This window comes from Arvicola amphibius, chromosome 14 (assembly GCF_903992535.2).
Source record: "Arvicola amphibius chromosome 14, mArvAmp1.2, whole genome shotgun sequence".
Taxonomy (NCBI): Eukaryota; Metazoa; Chordata; class Mammalia; order Rodentia; family Cricetidae; genus Arvicola; species Arvicola amphibius.
The window spans coordinates 7,982,881-8,000,985 of record NC_052060.1 but is presented as its reverse complement, the minus strand read 5'-3'; the positions used below and the strand labels follow the sequence as shown (position 1 = coordinate 8,000,985).

At 43.2% G+C, this 18,105-nt stretch overlaps 2 protein-coding genes across 2 annotated transcripts; one reads left to right on the top strand and one right to left on the bottom strand.

Moving 5' to 3' along the window:
• The first annotated feature begins 1,417 nt into the window (after positions 1-1,417).
• Positions 1,418-4,033, top strand: LOC119801216 (speckle-type POZ protein-like). The gene is given in 3 exon segments (XM_038311704.2): positions 1,418-1,653; positions 1,655-2,502; positions 3,939-4,033. Coding segments are annotated over 3 exon segments (1,179 nt in total).
• Positions 4,034-17,298: 13,265 nt separating this feature from the next.
• Positions 17,299-17,676, bottom strand: LOC119800623 (40S ribosomal protein S25-like). Its single transcript, XM_038310773.1, has one exon. It carries the CDS (start codon positions 17,674-17,676, stop codon positions 17,299-17,301), a length of 378 nt encoding a protein of 125 aa, XP_038166701.1.
• Positions 17,677-18,105: the final 429 nt, after the last annotated feature.

The window sequence follows — 18,105 nt, the reverse complement described above, 5'->3', positions numbered from 1 at the left end:
GGAATTGTTGAAAATATTCTGCACCCTTTAGAAGCCAGAATACTCTCTCCCATTTAAGGTCCAGCATGCGAGGTCAAAGTTGAAGAATAGAACTCACCACTGAGGAGGAAAAGTATGAGGTAATGAGACACTTAATCTCAGCAGTCTGATTGATGGAAGTGAGAATTAGAATTTTCTCATAGCACACCCTTAAGTGGATCCGGAAGAGAATATAAGGAGGATTAACTGAGGAGGACCAGAAAGACCACCAATAAAATTAGTGGAGCCATCCCAGGTACTGTTAGTCAGAATGGAATAAAAGGCAGGAAGGAAGACAGCCACTTTCAGAGAATCTTGTCTGGCTCTACTTCCTCCCTCCTTATATGAATTCTTCCAACCTGACCTTCATGCTGTGAACACTGGCAGGGTAAGAAAAGCATCTCTTCCCAGATCGTGTATATGGGAGGAATTCTTATAACAACATGAGAAGAGTAATAACAGCTGAGTAGGAATGAGCAACTTTCCCTTATTTATGGAAGATTGATCTTAGTAAGCAAATTCTCTTGAGATTGTTGTTCTTGGTTCCCTACTTGACTACACCTGCAATTAACTAAAATCCTAAAACAGAGGGCACTACTGTGAGAAATGTTTTTGCTTAAGTTGAAGTAGGTACAGCACTTCACAGACACACTTCAGAGGCAGAAAAACACAAACATTTATCTCAAGGCCTGAAGAAACACACCTTTAATCCATATTTAGAGCCTGAAGGAAACACCTCTAGCTGGGCCATGCCTTCTGACTCCTGGGAGCCTATAAAAACTTGGAGGAAGCTGTTGCTTATTGAAAGATTGGCCTCCCCTTGCAGCAAGACTATTCCTTCACTGGCATTAGAGCATTCTTCTTTATAATTGCAGCATAGACCAAGGACCAGTCGGCACGTCTAACCTCCTGGACTGAGTAAGTACTGGATTCTTGGACTCTCCCTTCACAGGTAGCCTTTGTAGGATTAGCAGGACTGCAGCCCTAAGTCATTCTAATGAATCTTCTTTGTTCATAAAGAGAGAGTCCTTGGGTATGTTCTGTTACTCTAGAGAACCAGTGTGCAAAATTTTGGATGAGTATATAAAATGTTGCAAATTATCAAAAGTTGTGTACGATTCTCAAAGATGGAAATCCATTGACCTAAGATTCAATCTAGAAAAAAAAATGAAGTGATAACACAGTCCCTTGTAGCCTAGTCTACACACACTGAAACTAGAATTGAAATATGGATAATTTCAGAGACTCAAGTTTCTAGCCTCATAGAAAAGGGAACAGAGGAGAAACAGAAGCTAAAAATATACATCATGTCTGTTGTTTTATCCTACAGAGCAAGAGAAGACAAATCCTAGTATTTCATTTTGGATCCCGTTTAACCTTCAAACTACCTCCAAGAGAAATGTCTCAGGACGCAATAGACAAGATCTGGGGCTATAAACTGTTCAACATCCAGAATTTCTCCTGCATCCACAACTTCTGTTTTATTCTGGAGGAAATGAGGGACAGTATTAGAAGCCCAACTTTCTCAATAGGAGATGATGCCTAATGGTGTTTGAGAGTTCACCCTAAGGGCATCGATGAAGAAAGCTCAGATTACCTGTCACATAACCTAGAGTTGCTCAGCTCTCCAGAATCCCATTACAGCACAGTTCAAGTTTTGGATCATAAATGCCAAAGGAGAAAAAAACGAACCTATGACTAGCTCTAAAACATTTAGGTTCCTGCCAGGCTACCAAAAGGGTTTCAAAATGTTCATCCATCAAGATTTTCTTTTGGGCCATTCTCGTGGGCTTCTCCCTGAAGACCAGTTCACCCTCCTTAGCTTGGGGATGCTGGTCATGTACTCCTATAGTATCCCTGACGACAGCAAGGAGCAGAGAATCCAGGTTCCCAAAGATCCATTAGGAGATGATCTAGGACAGCTGTGGAAGAATTCCAGCTTCACAGACTGCCGCCTGGTGTTAGCTGGCCAGGAATTCCAGGCTCACAAGGCCATCTTAGCTGCTTGCTGTCCGGTTTTCAGAGACATGTTTGAATATGACACGGAGGAGAACAGAAAGAATCATACTGAGATTCATGACCTGGAACCTGAAGTCTTCAAGGCAATGATGAGCTATATTTACACCGGGAAGGAACCAGTCCTCCACAGCATGGCAGATGCTGTGCTGGCAGCTGCTGACAAGTATGGCCTGGAGCATTTGAAGGTCATGTGCGAGAGTGCCCTCTTCTGGGACCTCTCTGTGGAGACTGCTGCCCACACTCTCTTCCTGGCTGACCTCCACAGGACAGGGCAGCTGAAAACACAGGTGCTGAATTTTATTACAGCTCATGGTTCTGAGGTCTCTCAGACCAGAGCCTGGAAGACAATGGTGGATTCATACCCTCACTTGGTGGCTGAAGCATGCAGCTCCCTGGCTTCTGCTCAATGCAATCTACTGGAGCCTCCTCTCAAACGTCTGAAGCAAGACCAAGAACCTGTCACCGGTACCCTACATGTGTATCCCAGAAGCAGTGGCCTATGTTGATACCAGTTACTCCTGGGTAGACTATGAGGTACATAGAGCATTTACAACAACTCTGGGGGAAAGACAACACAGTTAGTAGTGCTTTAATACATTCATTCATGACTTGAATATTGTAGTGGTGTATTATTTGTATTTTGATAAATAAATCTTGCCTGAAGACCACAAGTAAAGCTAAAGCCACTGGAGATCAGGCAATGGTGACACCTTTAATCACAGGATTTGTTAGACAGAGTAACATGGATCTCTGTGAGTTTAAAGGCACCTTAATCTAAACAAAATCAATGCAGTAACAAATCCAGGTGGTGGTGGCTCACACCTTCAATCCTAGCCTGCGGAATCCCAGCACTAGAGGTAATATAAAATGGGGTGAGAGAGGTTTAATAATCTGCTTCTTCTACAGTCACCCAGACTTAACAGAGGAAAGATGTCTCTAGTGGGTTGGCTGCTTTGCTTTTCTGGTTGTCAGTTTGAACCTCAATATCTATCTCTAGGTTTTTATTTTTGGTGATACAGAATGGCAGCTGGGGGAGGAACAGCGATGAACTCTGATGGACTCTATGCAACCTCTCCTCTGTTGCTGTACTGGTTTGATTTTGGTCCAGTGATTTGGAAACTGGGATTCAGTTTAGCTAATGCCCCCAGCACATCCCAAAAGGGTTTTTTGGAGAAACCTGTCTGGATAGGACTGTGCAGAGCATATGATCAAGGGCTCAGAGCAAAGGAGAAAACAAATGGGAATGTTTTCTTACAAGAGAAGGGGAACAGAATGAAGACATTCTTCCCCCAAACTCAGTTTGTGGGAACTGGAGAGATGACTCAGTGGGCAAAAGCAATTGTTCCTCTTGCAGAGGACCCTGGTTCAGTCACGTAAACAAAATTTACCCCAAATGCAATAGAATATAAAAGGAATAAAAATTGTAGAATGACTTTGTGGATTCCAGTGGTGTTTCTGTTAGAAGAAGCCCAGTCCTGCTCAGCTGCAGAAGTTTGTGCAGGGTCCTCACAGTCACACACACAAATGTTAATTAAAAGATACCTAATGAAATTGCTGTACTCAGAGACTGGTGCCTCGCCCAGCTGTCATCAGTTAGGCTTTCTCCAGCAGCTGATGGGAGTAAAGGGTTCACAGAATCAGATAAACGGGGATCATTGGGACTCACAGGGACTGAAGAGGCAGTCACACAGTCTGCATGGGTCTGCACTATGTCCTCTGTATGCATACTGTGGTTGTTTATTTCGGGGGTTCTTGTGGGACTCCTAAACAGTAGGACTGTGGGGAGTCTCTGACCTGTTCGTCTGATCTTGGGAACCTTTTCTTCCTTCTGGGTTGACTCCCCCAGCCTTGATATGAGAGGTTGTGCCTATGCTTATTGCATCTCATTATGATGTGTTCAGTTGATATTCCCATGTTCACCAACTTCCTGATGCAGCTGTCAGGAGAGAAAGATGGACTGGCCATCTCAAGACACAAGGAAAGATTAAAGAAGTAACATCAGCCTCTAGTGCTGGGTCAGGATTGTGCAGGAGGCAGCTTTCTCCTTAGCCCATGTCCATTGGTCCAGGCATTAAGAGGTAGAAAAGGGAATAGCTCCTCTCACTATCACCCCTAGCGAATCCTGGGGAAAAACTTTGCTTCCCATTCCCATAATCTTAGGTTTTTTAGGTCTGGAAGTTTTTGTTCCAGTGTGATTGGTTGTGTGGGGCCATGCCCCTGTCTGTAGACACAACAAATATTCCACTGAATGGAAGCTCAGACTTCTCCCAAGCCATTTTGAGCTTCTGATGTCCTTAAAACAACAGGCTGAGAAGGAAATAACAGTGTTTGGAGGATGATTGATCAAGATAACCATCACAAATTTGGACTGAGTCTCCACAATAAAGGCAAGAAAGATTATGGTTGTTGGGCAGGAAATCCTCTAGGGTATCTTGGCGCTGCATTGTCCAAAGATTAAAGATGATGGCAGACTGCAACAGCCTTCTCCAGGCAGTTGACAAAAAATGTAGATGCACCAGGAATGAAAACACATTGCACAACTCTAAGTAAAGAGCCAAGACATATTGTATATTTCTACTGAAGGAGCATAAAGGCAACCATCCATATATGGTCAGTAGATTTTTTGAATTTTGTACATTGAACCATCCCTACATATCTGGGACAAAGCATAGTTCATCATGGTAAAAATCATAGAATATTATGGTATTCAGATTGTAATTATATAACGAGTATTTTTGCATCAGTGTTCATAATATTTTTGTCTGTGATTTAGATATCATTGTAATTTTGGACTCATAAAATAAATTTGGGGGAAAGGGGAAGGAAATGGGTGGGTGGGAGGAGGTAGAAATTTTTAATAAAAAGGAAAAAATAAATTTAGTAATAATCCCTTTTTTCTACTTTCTGGAATAATTGGAGAAGGAAGTACTTTAACTTTTCTTTGAATAGCATGTAGGTCAATATGCCAAAAGTTTCTGGTCCTGGGCCCTTTTGGTGGGAAGACTGTTAGTGATTATGCTATTTTGCTAGGGTTTTTCTGTCTATTTAAAATACATGTCTCATCTTGGTTTCCTTTTAGTAATAGAAACCTATTGTTTCCTATTTTATTTATATTTGATCCCTTTTGCTTTGATGAGTATTGGATGAGTATTACTTCTTCTGATTAGGTTATAGTTGAAGTCTATTTTGTTAGCTATAAAAGCAAGTACACCAGCTTACTTCCTGGTCATTTTGCCGGAATGTCTATTTCCAAGGCTTTACTGTGAAGCAACCACTACCCATCTTGTTAAGGTGTGTGTTTCTGGAGGCAGCTGAAGGATGGAACCTGCTTTATTATGCATTCTTATTATTCTGTGACTTCTCACTGGGGAATCAAGACCACTGAAAATGAGCGATATCGCCACTTTTGTTTTCTGTTAATGAACAGTGGCTTTCTCAGGTAAGAGGACATCTCCCTCCTGGTTAAATATTTGTGTGAATCACTTTTGGGTGTGACAGGTTACCCTGTGACGTCCCCAGCAATGGGAAAAAAAGAAAAGCTCCCTCTGTGCCTGTCCATTAATGTGAAACTTCATGCATAAAGCCTAAGCCAGCTTCCTAGGGGTCCTCAGTTCCTCTGTGAGAAGTCACCCCTCCCTTCTAGGAGCATGCCCATTAGAGCACAGAACTCACAGTTTAAAGTACCTTTCATGGAAACAAGGGGTGTTGAAGGGATCACCTACAAACCCTTCAAATGATTGATGAGAGGTGGGGGTACCTACTACCCTGACCCTGAACACACCTGGCAAATAGTCACCCATGCTACTAGCTAGCCATCTGCACAAAATCTACCGGAGGAATAAAAAACCAAGGGATGAAAACCAAATGACTGAGTTATCCTATATTGGCAGATAAGTAGTTTTGGACTCAGATTTACAGAAACATCAGACTGGGATTGGCTGAGCTGATTGAATCAATGTACATATTTCTGTGTCTCTCTAAAACACGACTAACTAGAGAGAGATGACATGTAGGTAGAATATTGCTCATCACACTACAGAGGGGGATCTATCCCCAACTCCTCCCACTCTGGTTCTGTTGAGTGTATTCTGCATCCCATGGAAATGAGAATAATCTCACTCTGAAGGACCAGCAAAATAAGCCTGCCAGTTCCAAGGATTAATGGACAGAACCCACCAGTGGAGGATGTAGTATGTGAGCTATTGAGAAAGTGAATGTGGTCAATCAAGTTGATAGACTTGGAAAGGATTTAGGATATTCATCAACCACACATTTAGATGGATCTAGAAGACTGTGTCCAGGTAGGATAATCTAAAGGGCAGGGGAAAGACCACCATTAATGTTTGCTGGAGTCATCCTGAGACTGTGGGTCTCAGTGGAATCAAGGGCAAGAAAGAAAAACACACTTGTGATGGCTATTCTTGGTTGTCAACTTGACTATATCTGGAATTAATTAACCCCAAAATGGAGAGCACAACTGTGAAAACTCATTGCTTAAGTTGCAGTAGTAGGTAGAGCCACTTCAAATGAGGAATTTGAAGAATGAAGACATGCACCTTTAATCTGGATAATGAGGGTGGGGGATACAATTAAGATCAGGCCACTTCCTTTTATTAACAACTATGTCTAATTCATTACATACATATTATCATTAATGACAATGTCTCTGCTCAACTGTTATTTTAAAAATTATGCTCATATGATGCTTTGTTTTCTCTTTCACTTAATTTTTATTGTTTGACTTTTAGAGATTAAGCAATTTAAGAAGGTTAACTCAAATGAAATAGTTTCCCAGGCCTCGCTTTAAATCCCTGTGTATTCCAGGCTGCCACTGCAGATTGCCTGTGGCTCCTGAATATAATTTATAGGCAGACACTACTGTTTCCATCCTCAGAATCTGTCCTTTGTGCAAGGGGTAATATTTAAGGGAGTGACCTTGGATCTGGGCCATTATTGCATTTGTTTTAGTTTAGGGGACAAGACGTCATTTGGTATGCATGGACACACCAATCAAACTTCCCGCATTTCTGCTGCTTAAGTATTCCAATGCAGGCCCAAGTCAAGGAGGGCCATTAGAAGAGCACATTTATTATATATAGAGAAAAATAGCTGTTATGATATATTCCTAGATGGTACATTGGACTATTGTTTACAATGACCTTCCAGTATATAAGCAACCCTCCTAAGCCAGTCTCAAGAATATCTATATTTGTAGGGTTAAACACCAGACATAAAATAGAAAACAACGTTAAGCTTGATCTGGGTTCACACTCTTTGTTTCTGAAAAGAAGTGTTTTTACACAGGCTTGGAACTCACACTATAGACCAGTCTGACTTATAAACATAGAGATATGCCTACCTCTGTCCTCTGAGAACTGGGATTAAATACTTCACTTCTTAAATCATGCAAGAGGCAATAATAAGATGGTTGGCAAGGACATGAAGAAGAGATATTGAAAATATTTTTAAATGAATGGATTATTTGGAACTCCCTATGGACCTTAGCACTTCAGAGCCTGAGGGGATGGAATCAGGAGTCCTCTGGACTGGGCTGTACCCTGAATTTGCACCACAGCAGGAAGAGATGGAAGAAAACAGGGAAACTTCAAGACATTTATCTCCACGCTGGAATTTTGCTTGATTTTTTTCTTAACATCTGCACAAAATGGAGAAAGATCTTCCTCATGGTCTCTGTGTCTCCTATATGTATATGTATTTCCTTATTGGTTAGTTTTTGTTGTAAGACCTTGCTGCACAACCTGGCTAGCCTTGAACCTACATACCTTTCACCTCATCCTCCCAGGTGAGAAGCACCAACAATCCTGACTTTTGATCCATAAATATATTCTAATGAATGAATAAATCCAACTATTCACTGGGCCTCTGACATCCTCTGCTTGATCTCCAGACAGCATCCTTCTCCCTGTGGTGTCGCCCATACGCATGCAGTCATCTGTGGGCAGCTGCATCTGTGTGTCCTGCAGGACATAGAATCAGGGACTTCCAACATGCTAGGCATGTTACCTACTACTGAGCTACATTTTCATGCTCACCATTTCTCAGTCTTCCCTCATGTCTTCCTTTCTTTAGTGTTCTCCAGCTGTCCCACAGAGAACTGGGTCCAAAAGGACACGAAGCACATGTCACTGTGATTCTGAGGTGGATGTTACTCATGCTTTGTTGTATCAGGGCATGGAGGTCAGGTCTCCAATCTCAGAACCCCCAGAGTGTAGGACTAGGGAAACAATCTGGTATACATCAAGAATTCCTGGATAGCCAAAACAACCTAGTGAGATCCTATCACAAATTAATAATAACAATGATGATGCTGATATATTATAGTGCTACTACTAATATTAATAAAGGCTTGCTGTTTTTTAAATTAATGATAAAGACAATCTGTCAATATGATTTGTAAGATTAAGAGTGTGGTTAAGGTAATTAAATAGAAATTCATGAACCAGGTATGATGCAGTAGTCTATGGCTTTGATCAGAGTAGTCTGAAGGCAGATGCTGACTCAACTCTGTGAGTCTGAAGCTAACTTGGTCCATAGAGCATCTTCTAGCAAAGCTAGATTTGCAGAGTGACAAATTGTCAAAAAAAGTGCATAAAACCCATAATGATTACCTCTTGAATTCCTGCTAAAATATTTGAGACTGCCAAAGCTTTGGAAAATGAACTAGTCTTTCACATCTGTTTCTTTAAGAAAGTACTATCCATCTAATAGGATGGAGAAATGGTCAGAAGTAAAAAGTACTGGATGCCTTTCCAGAAGACTGGCACCCAATTCACTGCATTCACAGGGCAGCTGGCAACACTGGTAACTCCAGTTATCAAGATATCCAGCCTCTTCTGGCCTCTGAGGGCACCATAGGCTCATGGTGTGGTGCAGGAGGTTCTTCTGTATTTGTGTTGCTTTCATTGGTTGAATAAAGAAACTGCCTAGGCCTTTTGATAGGGCAGAACTTAGATAGATTGAATAGACAGAACTGTATGCTGGGAAGAAGGAGAGACAGGAAGATGCCATGAATCTCCTGCCTGAGACGGATGTAGGTAGAAGCTTGCCGGTAAGCCACCATCAAGTGGTGATACACCGATTGGTAGAAATGGGTTAAGCAAGATGTGAGAGTTAGCCAATAAGAGGCTAGAGCTAATGGGCTAGGCGGCGATTTAATTAATGCAATTTCTGTGTGATTATTTCAGAGGTTAAGCTAGCCAGACGGAATGACAAGCAGCCCCCTCCTCTCACAACAATTGTGCACAGTCCAACCTGTGTAGCAAGACCCAGACATTAGCAGAATACCACACATAAGGAAAACCATATCCTTTATGAAATTACCTTTCAAGGTGAAAAAATTCAAGCAACTGTGGAAAAAAAAGGAACAGACCTGTCATAACAAAAAACAAAGACTAAATGAAACCAAAGCACATAATTTTGGGAATATGTCTAAATGTATAATCCTTGCTCAAATATACTAACAATGCAGTATTGCCATGTCTGGCTACCTCTTCTCCTTCACTGAAGTGTGTCAATCCAGAATTTGTTTTTTTGTGCTTAAAAGCTCATCCTGAGAAGGCTAGTTACTGTATAGTTACTGTATTGGCATTCTGAACAACCCATGTAGTTGGCAGCTAGCTAATAAAGTCTTTCTGTTGGTTTAAATCTATGTTCAAGCAGTATCCCATTCTCTCTCTCACTCTCTTGTGCTCGGTCTCTCACTGTGTTTGCATGTGTGTTTGCACTTGTGTCCGTTTTTATGCCTTTCTACTTGTCTCAGTCAGTTTGTTTTGCTGAAATGGCCAAGGCTTTCTCTGGGATGTGGACAACCTGGTTGATTAAGACTCCTGCCTCCTCCTGTTGGGGACCTGAATCTTTTGGCTATGTTACGTCCACCAGAGAACCACCTACCTGAAATTAAAGCTCCACCTGCCCAATTTCTAGAATGAGACTGTATATGAACAGATCCTGTACTTGAGCCCAGGGAGGTCTCAGTGTACCCATGAAAAGCTGCTCTCCTCTCCAGGAGCAGGATCCTTGGAGCCCTGGGCTGGCAATGTAAAGCATTTGTTTTACAAAGGAGGGTCCTGCATTGATTGCCTCTCTTTGTTCAAATGACACACTGAAGGGAAGTGATACCTGCCCCCGACCCTAAACGTACATAGAGAGGAGTCACTGATGCTATTACTTACTGCAAGGGCAAATATTTTAGCCACTTTGCTGTGCACAGACTTTTATTTTTGATTCAATCCATGAGAAAGAACTTTCACGAGCCATGAAATTAGTTAATGAAAAGCAAGATTTATTGTGCAAGGAAGCTTAATTGAAACAAAGGAGTAGAGTGGGAAGCTGGAACAACAGAGTAGAATGGGAAGCGCCCACGAGAGGGCCTCTACCTGGGAATTTACCACTAGTGGTTCTGTATACAGGGCCAGAAAAACGTGGACAAATGCATCCCAGTCATCATCAGGGGCATAGGCTTCATCTGACTGCTTGTCTCTCCTGGGTTGAAACAGTAGCAGCTAGAGGCATTCTGAGGCCAGATTTTAAGCCTCATGAACAGGGTGGGGGGCTCATTGCTTAGTCATCAGCAATCTTCAAAATACCTGGTCCTGTATGCATGTCCACTCCCAGACATTGGCCAGATGTTAGGCTGTGCAGTGCATCAACAGGTCTCTATCTTAATTAAAACAAAAATACTCCCCTTTCTCATTCCTAGAACTGGCCATGATATCAAAACAGAGAAGGAGGTCATCTACACTTTATGCCTTAGACTGCGCAGAGCCTTAACACAAGCCTCCCCATTTTAAAATCACCCTCCTCACAGTTAACCACCTGCATTAGACTCCTAATTGAGGAACTAAAAATTCAAAACCAATTGATTGATTTATCCTGTCTTGAGGGATGAGTAGCATTGGAGCCAGACTTTCAGGAGAGCTAGGCTGGGAATTGTTGACAGGACTGAATCACTGAAGTTATTTTCCTGTCCTCTAGGCTTTGTGTGTCCCTACAGACATGACAAGCTAGAGAAAGATGATAGATGTGGGGAGCATTTTACAGATCACAATCTAAGGGGAAGGGGAAGCATCTCAAAGTCCCTTCTTTAGGAATTGTTGAAAATATTCTGCACCCTTTAGAAGCCAGAATACTCTCTCCCATTTAAGGTCCAGCAGGGTAAGCATGGGAGTTCAAAGTTAAAGAACAGAACTCAGCACTGAGGAGGAAAAGTATGAGGTAATGAGACATTTAATCTCTGCAGTCTGATTGATGGAAATGAGAGGTAATTAGAATTTTCTCATAGCACACCCTTAAGTGGATCAGGAAGAGAATATAAGGAGGATTAACTGAGGAGGACCAGAAAGACCACCAATAAATTTAGTGGAGCCATCCCAGGGACTGTGAGTCTGAATGGAATAAAAAGCAGGAAGGAAGACAGCCACTTTCAGAGAATTCTGCCTGGCTCTACTCCTGCCTCCTTATATGAATTCTTCCACCCTGACCTTCATGCTGTGAACACTGACAGGGTAAGAAAAGCATCTCTTCCCAGATCGTGTATATGGGAGGAATTCTTATAACAACATGAGAAGAGTAATAACAGCTGTGTAGAAATGAACACCATTCCCTGATTTATGGAAGACTCACCCCAGTAAGCAAATTCTCTTGAGATTGTTATTCCTGGTTCCTGACTTGACTACACCTGGAATTAACTAAAATCCTAAAACAGAGGGCACTACTGTGAGAAATGTTTTTGCTTAAGTTGAACCAGGTACAGCACTTCACAGACACACTTTGAAGGCAGAAAAACACAAACATTTATCTCAAGGCCTGAAGAAACACACTTTAATCCATATCTAGAGTCTGAAGGACACACCTCTAGCTGGGCCATGCCCTCTGCCTCCTGGGAGCCTGTAAAAAAATCATGAAGGAAGCTGTTGCTCATTGCCTGCTTGGCCTCGCCTTGCAGCAAGACCATTCCTTCACTGGCATTAGAGCATTCTTCTTTATAATTGCAGCATAGACCAAGGACCAGTCGGCACGTCTAACCTCCTGGACTGAGTAAGTACTGGATTCTTGGACTCTCCCTTCACATGTAGCCTTTGTGGGATTATCAGGACTGCAGCCCTAAATCATTCTAATGAATCTCCTTTGTTCATACAGAGAGAGTCCTTGGTATGTTCTGTTACTGTGGGGAACTGTTGGACTCTAGCATCCAAACTCCGAGGAGGAGTCACCCCCAGAGACCACCTCTCACACCATAGCTGATGCAAAAGCATGACGATTGTATTAATTCTCTCGTGACAGGGTCCCTCAGCATCCGGGAAACCAAGAGACCTTGAATAGCTTCTACAGGCTACTTTTAAAGGAGAAGACCACAGAATCAAGGGGGGTTTTGATTGGCTTATTCAAAAGTGCTATTACCAATAATTGGCTGGAGAGCTGTTGCCAGAGCAGATGAGGGAAGAGGTCATTTTGACAACATTTCCCAGGGGACTGAATCAAAACCTACATATATGGTAATTGTGCAGGAACTGAGTACATGCATGTGTAGATGTTAGGTCCTTTGTTCCCAGGGGAGGAGGGGAAGCACTATGACAGGGAGGCTGAAAGGGTTTAGAATTGTCAGAAATGGCTTCAGAATTGTCTGAAAGTCTTACATTCCCTCCTCTTATTTGGTCAAATATCTCAATCTTGAGTTATTAGTAAATTTCTGAGGACTAATTGGATCTGTACACAGAAATTAAAACCAGCGTTGTAGGCCCATCATAGATCAATAGAGGGCACCAGGTCCTGTCGTCCTGGGACTTGGGAGAGTTTGTTGTTAGCAAAGAAAAGGCTTCCACTATCAGGTTAAACAGTCGCTGGCCTGTATTAGAGCTTGCCAGCAGTGGGAAGCAGGAGTTGCAGAAGGGTTCTTAGGACTAGGAGTGGGGCACAGGGCCCTGGCAAGGGGGGCTACCTCAGCAGGGACTAGCTAGCCCTGGTCAGGTAATACCAGGTTGGGCCCTAGTACTATGGTCATGAGAGGCGTTACAACTCGCAGGGTGAACAGATTCCCTATGTCTTTCCTTTCTGGATCAAACAACCATAAACCCCAAGTATTGTCTGTTAACCAGTTAGCTCTTTTTCCCTCCTTAGTAAAGTGATTGTGATTTTAGATTTTCTTGGTGTGGTATGGGTGAAAGAGACTAAGTCCTTTTTGCTATCCCTCATCCAGGAGACATTGACATTGGTTTTACTTCCCCAGGTAGCACAATAAAATATTTTAGGCCCCCACATACTGCAGAGTTTGCTTTTCCCCCTGGACATATATCATTCAGAAAAGTTCCTGGGGGTTTGCTCAGTATCCTGCCAAGAGTCTTTTCCTAAAACACGCAGGTCAAAAGTTAGCTGGGGGAACCAACCAGGTATCCAGGTGATTGTACATGTGTGCACGACACGCATACAGGAGGCCGAGAGAAGGCAGAGTGGATCCCCTGGACAAGGAACACAGACTCGGGTCACCCCAATACCATGTCCCGAAGTAGTGTCAGTCTCATGGTGTTCTGTAGAAGAGAACAGAGAAATCCATACATCAAGAGCCTTGTAAAATGCAGTGGTGGAGACATGAGGTAGGCAGGTCCGAGCGAAGCTGGAGACCTCTGCTGTAGAACTGGCTCTCTAGCTGCCTGGCTTCTCTGACTTCCTATTGGCAGAAGATAGGGGTCTGCCGGTACACACGGAAACCAGAGGCAAGAATGTTAGTCCAAGGAGGTGAGCATCGGTTGGCTATATTTTTGGGTTAGAGAAAATTCAAGATGATTTGTCTCTGCTACTGCAACAGTCCATCCAGCTCTCTGCAAGGAAAAACGTCCACCAAGCTAAAGGGAGGAATGGGATGGGTGTGGTGTCACCCCTGGGTGCCAGTTGAGGGCGCCATCTATGCAAATGAGGGTCATGAAGGGGCTGCAGCATCCACACCCTCTGCATAAACGCCAGGAATTTCCAGTGTGGCATGGGAGGGAACGTTTATCCTTGGGTGGCAGCGGGGCTCAGGAATAGGGTGCACGTCAGGGGACGTCCTGGAGAATGTGCAGCCAAGTGACCATGTGTTCAGAGCACAGGGCCGGTGGGGCTGAGTCATGGCTGCCAGAAAGTAATGCACACTCACCCAGCTAAGTGAACACCCTCAACACGTCTTAGGTTTTTTTTTTTTTTTTTTTTTTTTTTCAGGTGAGGGTGACCAAATGGCACTAGTGTTGTGTTGTCTGGCCCCTGTGATTTCCCCAAATTCAGAAACTCGACTGCATAGTTTTTGTTAATTTGCGACTGCTTTTGTGGTCTCAGCTTATGCCATTTTCTCATATTTGGTACCCTTCGTTCCTTTCTTTTTCTTTCTTATATGTTTCTTTTTCTGTCTTCCTTTAAAAAAAAAAAGGTCTGTATTTTTGCCCATCCTTGTCAAGGAAACCAAAACGTCAGCCTTAGAATTGGCATCTTTAGGAAATTATGTCCTGGGTTAGTGAGAACATCCCTTCAGGTCTGGAGTTTTTTCTTAAAGTTCAGGAGCACTTGTAGGAAACCACGTCTCAAATTTTGGTTTGAGACTCCAGAATTTTCTTAATTCGTTCCTGCACTTAACATGTACCAGACTTGGGCTCGGAACCATCACACCCCTAGCTGAAAGACAGAAGCCGCTGCTAGAAAGTCATTCTTCTGATTCATTCAAAACAAACCAAAACACCCCTTGTCATTTTATTATCTTCCTAACATAAACTGCATCAAATTACATCAGTTCAGTTCAAACCCACAGTACTCTTGGATATGCCCTGGGGCTCCGCTGGGCTTTGCCTCCTCTGGTCCCCGCAGGCATAGCCCCCAATCCCACCCCAGGCCAACGTCGCCCCCGTCTGTCCCTCTCCACTCCAGGTCAAGTTCTTCCATCTCCTTCCTGTCTGGACTCCCTGAGCACTGGCACCGCACTTGCTGCCTTTCCCACATGTGTCCCGCTGAGGCTCCAGTACACACCTGGGGTGACCAGCCATTGCATGTCCATACTAGGGGTCTGCAAAGGACCTGACCATAAAGCGCACTTGGGCTCCTTTGCGGAGTCCTGATGGGCGCCGGGAATGTGTGTCCAAAAGCTTGGAGTCCCTGGTGGCCCAGACACCTGGTGAAGGTGAGGTCCCAGCGTCCCGGAGTCTCCAGGTTCAAAACCTTCACGCGGGCTGGGGAAGCTGCAGCGGGGAACTCGGAGCGCCAGGCCTCTTGGCTTTGAGGCCTCCTGCTCCAGATGCTGGGCCTTGAGACTGTGGGTATCCCAGGTGTGGCCGTCGAGGTGACGACTGGCTCACCAAGGCGACCATCAGGATTTTGCACATCGTCTCTGTGGTGCAATAGGTTAGCATGTTCGGCTGTTAACCGTGAGGTTGGTGTTTCAAGCCCACCCAGGGCCAAGGGCATTTAGGCTTTTAACAAAAAACTTTCCATATTTACAGCACACTTATGTGCTGACTTGGCAACTGGAAAGTGCACACTCATACATTCTGCTCAGGAATTTAGAAAATCTTGCAAAACCTTAGCTCCTTGTACTTCAGGCCTTACCTTGCCTGACACAGGCTGTCTATATATGGCCTGGCAGAGAAAACAGCAAAATCAATTTTTTTTGATGGGGGAGGTGCGATGAGGAGGAGGACACCTGTGTACAAAGCCCTGCTGCTGTCTTTGGTTTCTTTGGGGATGAGTAGAGTGGGAATCCTTTCTTAATAAAGGAAAATTATGGATAGCAAGTCACCAAAGTGCAGGAAACAGACCAGAATTTAATAAAACAGGCAAACTTTACACTACTAGCTAAGTTGAACTGGAAAATACACTGTGCTGACTAGAATAAAACAGCATATTTTTTCAATACTCCAAATATATTATTTTGGAGTTATACCAATGGCTGAGTCAGATATTCATGGCCTTGATTCGATACCAGGTGAATTTGAGCAACCTGTAAAACTCTATGTCTGCCCTCTAGTGGAGCCTACACAACACTGCAGAGAATGCTCTGATTACCCCCACAGCCCAGAACATGCATGGGGCTAATTTGTCAATGCCTAATCTGTTTATGGCCAGAGTAAATCTTCTCACAGGAACCTGATGAACCCTGCAGAGAGCCTGCATCCAGCAAGGGTGTACTACATTCAAATCAATCAAAGACTAGAAACTTATCTCTAAATGTGATGTTCCTGAGGGAAAATAAAGGGGCAGAGGACACACTGTCCTTCACAACTGATTCTTCCTTTTCACAGGAGAAGAAGGAAGAATGCTCTCCTCTGGGCTGCAGAGCACAAACACAGGGAACTGCTCTCTCAAGCTCTGGGATGGGCAACAACACTCTCCCTTCTCTGCTTCCTCCCCTCCATTATCTACAATAGCAGGCCAGCGGTATAATATAGTGTAATATCTTACACTAGGGCCAGCATGCTCTCACAACCCTCACAGATGTTCCTAGCATCACCGAGGAAATATTACATCAAATAGGAATGAACGTCTTCAAATTCATCCTTACCGTCTGCAGAAGGACTTCAGCAAACAGACTTTCCCTTTTTCATATATGTATGCTAACAAAAGTATTAAAGCATCTTACAATAAAATGGTTTTTAAAAAGTCAACTTCTGGGCCAAGTTTCTGTGAATTCTTCTCATCCCAGCAAGGCCTGTGAGGGGAGGGGTAGAGAGGGAGTGGGACAGGGAGAGGGAGCCATGGTGCACCTATGAAGGTCAGAGAACAGTTTTCAGAGTTGCAGGAGCTCGGCTTCATCAGGCTTGCTGGCGAGTCTTTTCATCCATCTTTAAAGAATAAGGCTCACTGCCTTTTCTATTTTATTTTTTTCTGTTTTTGACAGGGTCCCAGGCTGACCTAACTTGAATTGCTGATCCTCTTGCCTAGGAGCCTCTGTAGAATTACAGACATTAGCCAACAATCCAGGCTGGGTTTTATCCATGGATAGTAACTTGAGTTACTGTGCCCTCCTGGCTTTTCCCAAGTTATATAGTTTCCAGGCCTTGGAATCTGTCCACTTTGGTGTGGTCGTCCATTCCTCATTTAGTGTCCACTCTGATCTGTGTCTAGCCTGTGTTCTATTGCTCTGAAGGGACGTCATGACTTCAGCAACTCTCATAAAGGAAAACATTTCGCTAGGACTGGCTTACAGTACCAGAAGTCCATAATCTTTCTTTTCTTTCTTTCTCTTGTTTATTTAAAAAAGTTTTATTATTCTAAATAAATTGAACCTATTTATGTATCTTCACCAGCAGCTGTGGCATCCCCGCTCTTTGTGTTTCTGGTGGAAATTACTTGGGCTCTGTGCTTTGACACCAGCTTGATAAGCCCTTTACTAAGCAACTCCTGAAGGGCTGCCCTGGCCAAGGAACCCTGAACCTTCAGTCTCTCAGGGACCACAGCTGGAGTAAAAAGCTTGCAGTTAGGAACTTCCTTACAGAGTTTGTCATGTGTAGCCTTGTCAAACAGGACTGGATTGTTGAATTTGCCCTGAACTTTGCCTTTGGACAATTTCTTCTTTTTGGCCTTGCCACCAGACTTATTTACTGGGCCTTTGTCCTTTTTGGCCGACTTTCCATCATCTTTCTTCTTGTTGTCATCCTTGGGCGGCATGATGAAGCTTGGAGAGTGGAAAGGAACACTGCACCCTCCCTGAGAAGTCAGGGAAAAAAGTCAGAAGTAGTCAAGAGAAATATGTAGCTCACCAGACTTATATTTTGTTATCCTACAAAGAAGCAAAGAACACTTTATTTTGCTCTTCACACACACCCTGCTTTTTACCTGGTATTTGTTAAGAAAATTGGTATTGGAAGAATTCCAGCTCAAAGGCCCAGAAAATATATTCAACAAAATTATAGAAGAAAACTTTCCCAACCTAAAGAAGGATATTCTTATGAAGGTACAAGAAGCTTACAGAACACCAAATAGACTGGATCAGAAAAACCTCCTTGCCATATAATAATGAAAACACAAAACATACAGAATAAAGAAAGAATATTAAGAGTTGCAAAGGAAAAATGTCAACTAACATATAAAGGTAAA

Bases quoted from the DNA above. Each gene is read 5' to 3' on its own strand.
- LOC119800623 (XM_038310773.1), bottom strand. From the start codon at position 17,676: ATGCCGCCCAAGGATGACAACAAGAAGAAAGATGATGGAAAGTCGGCC.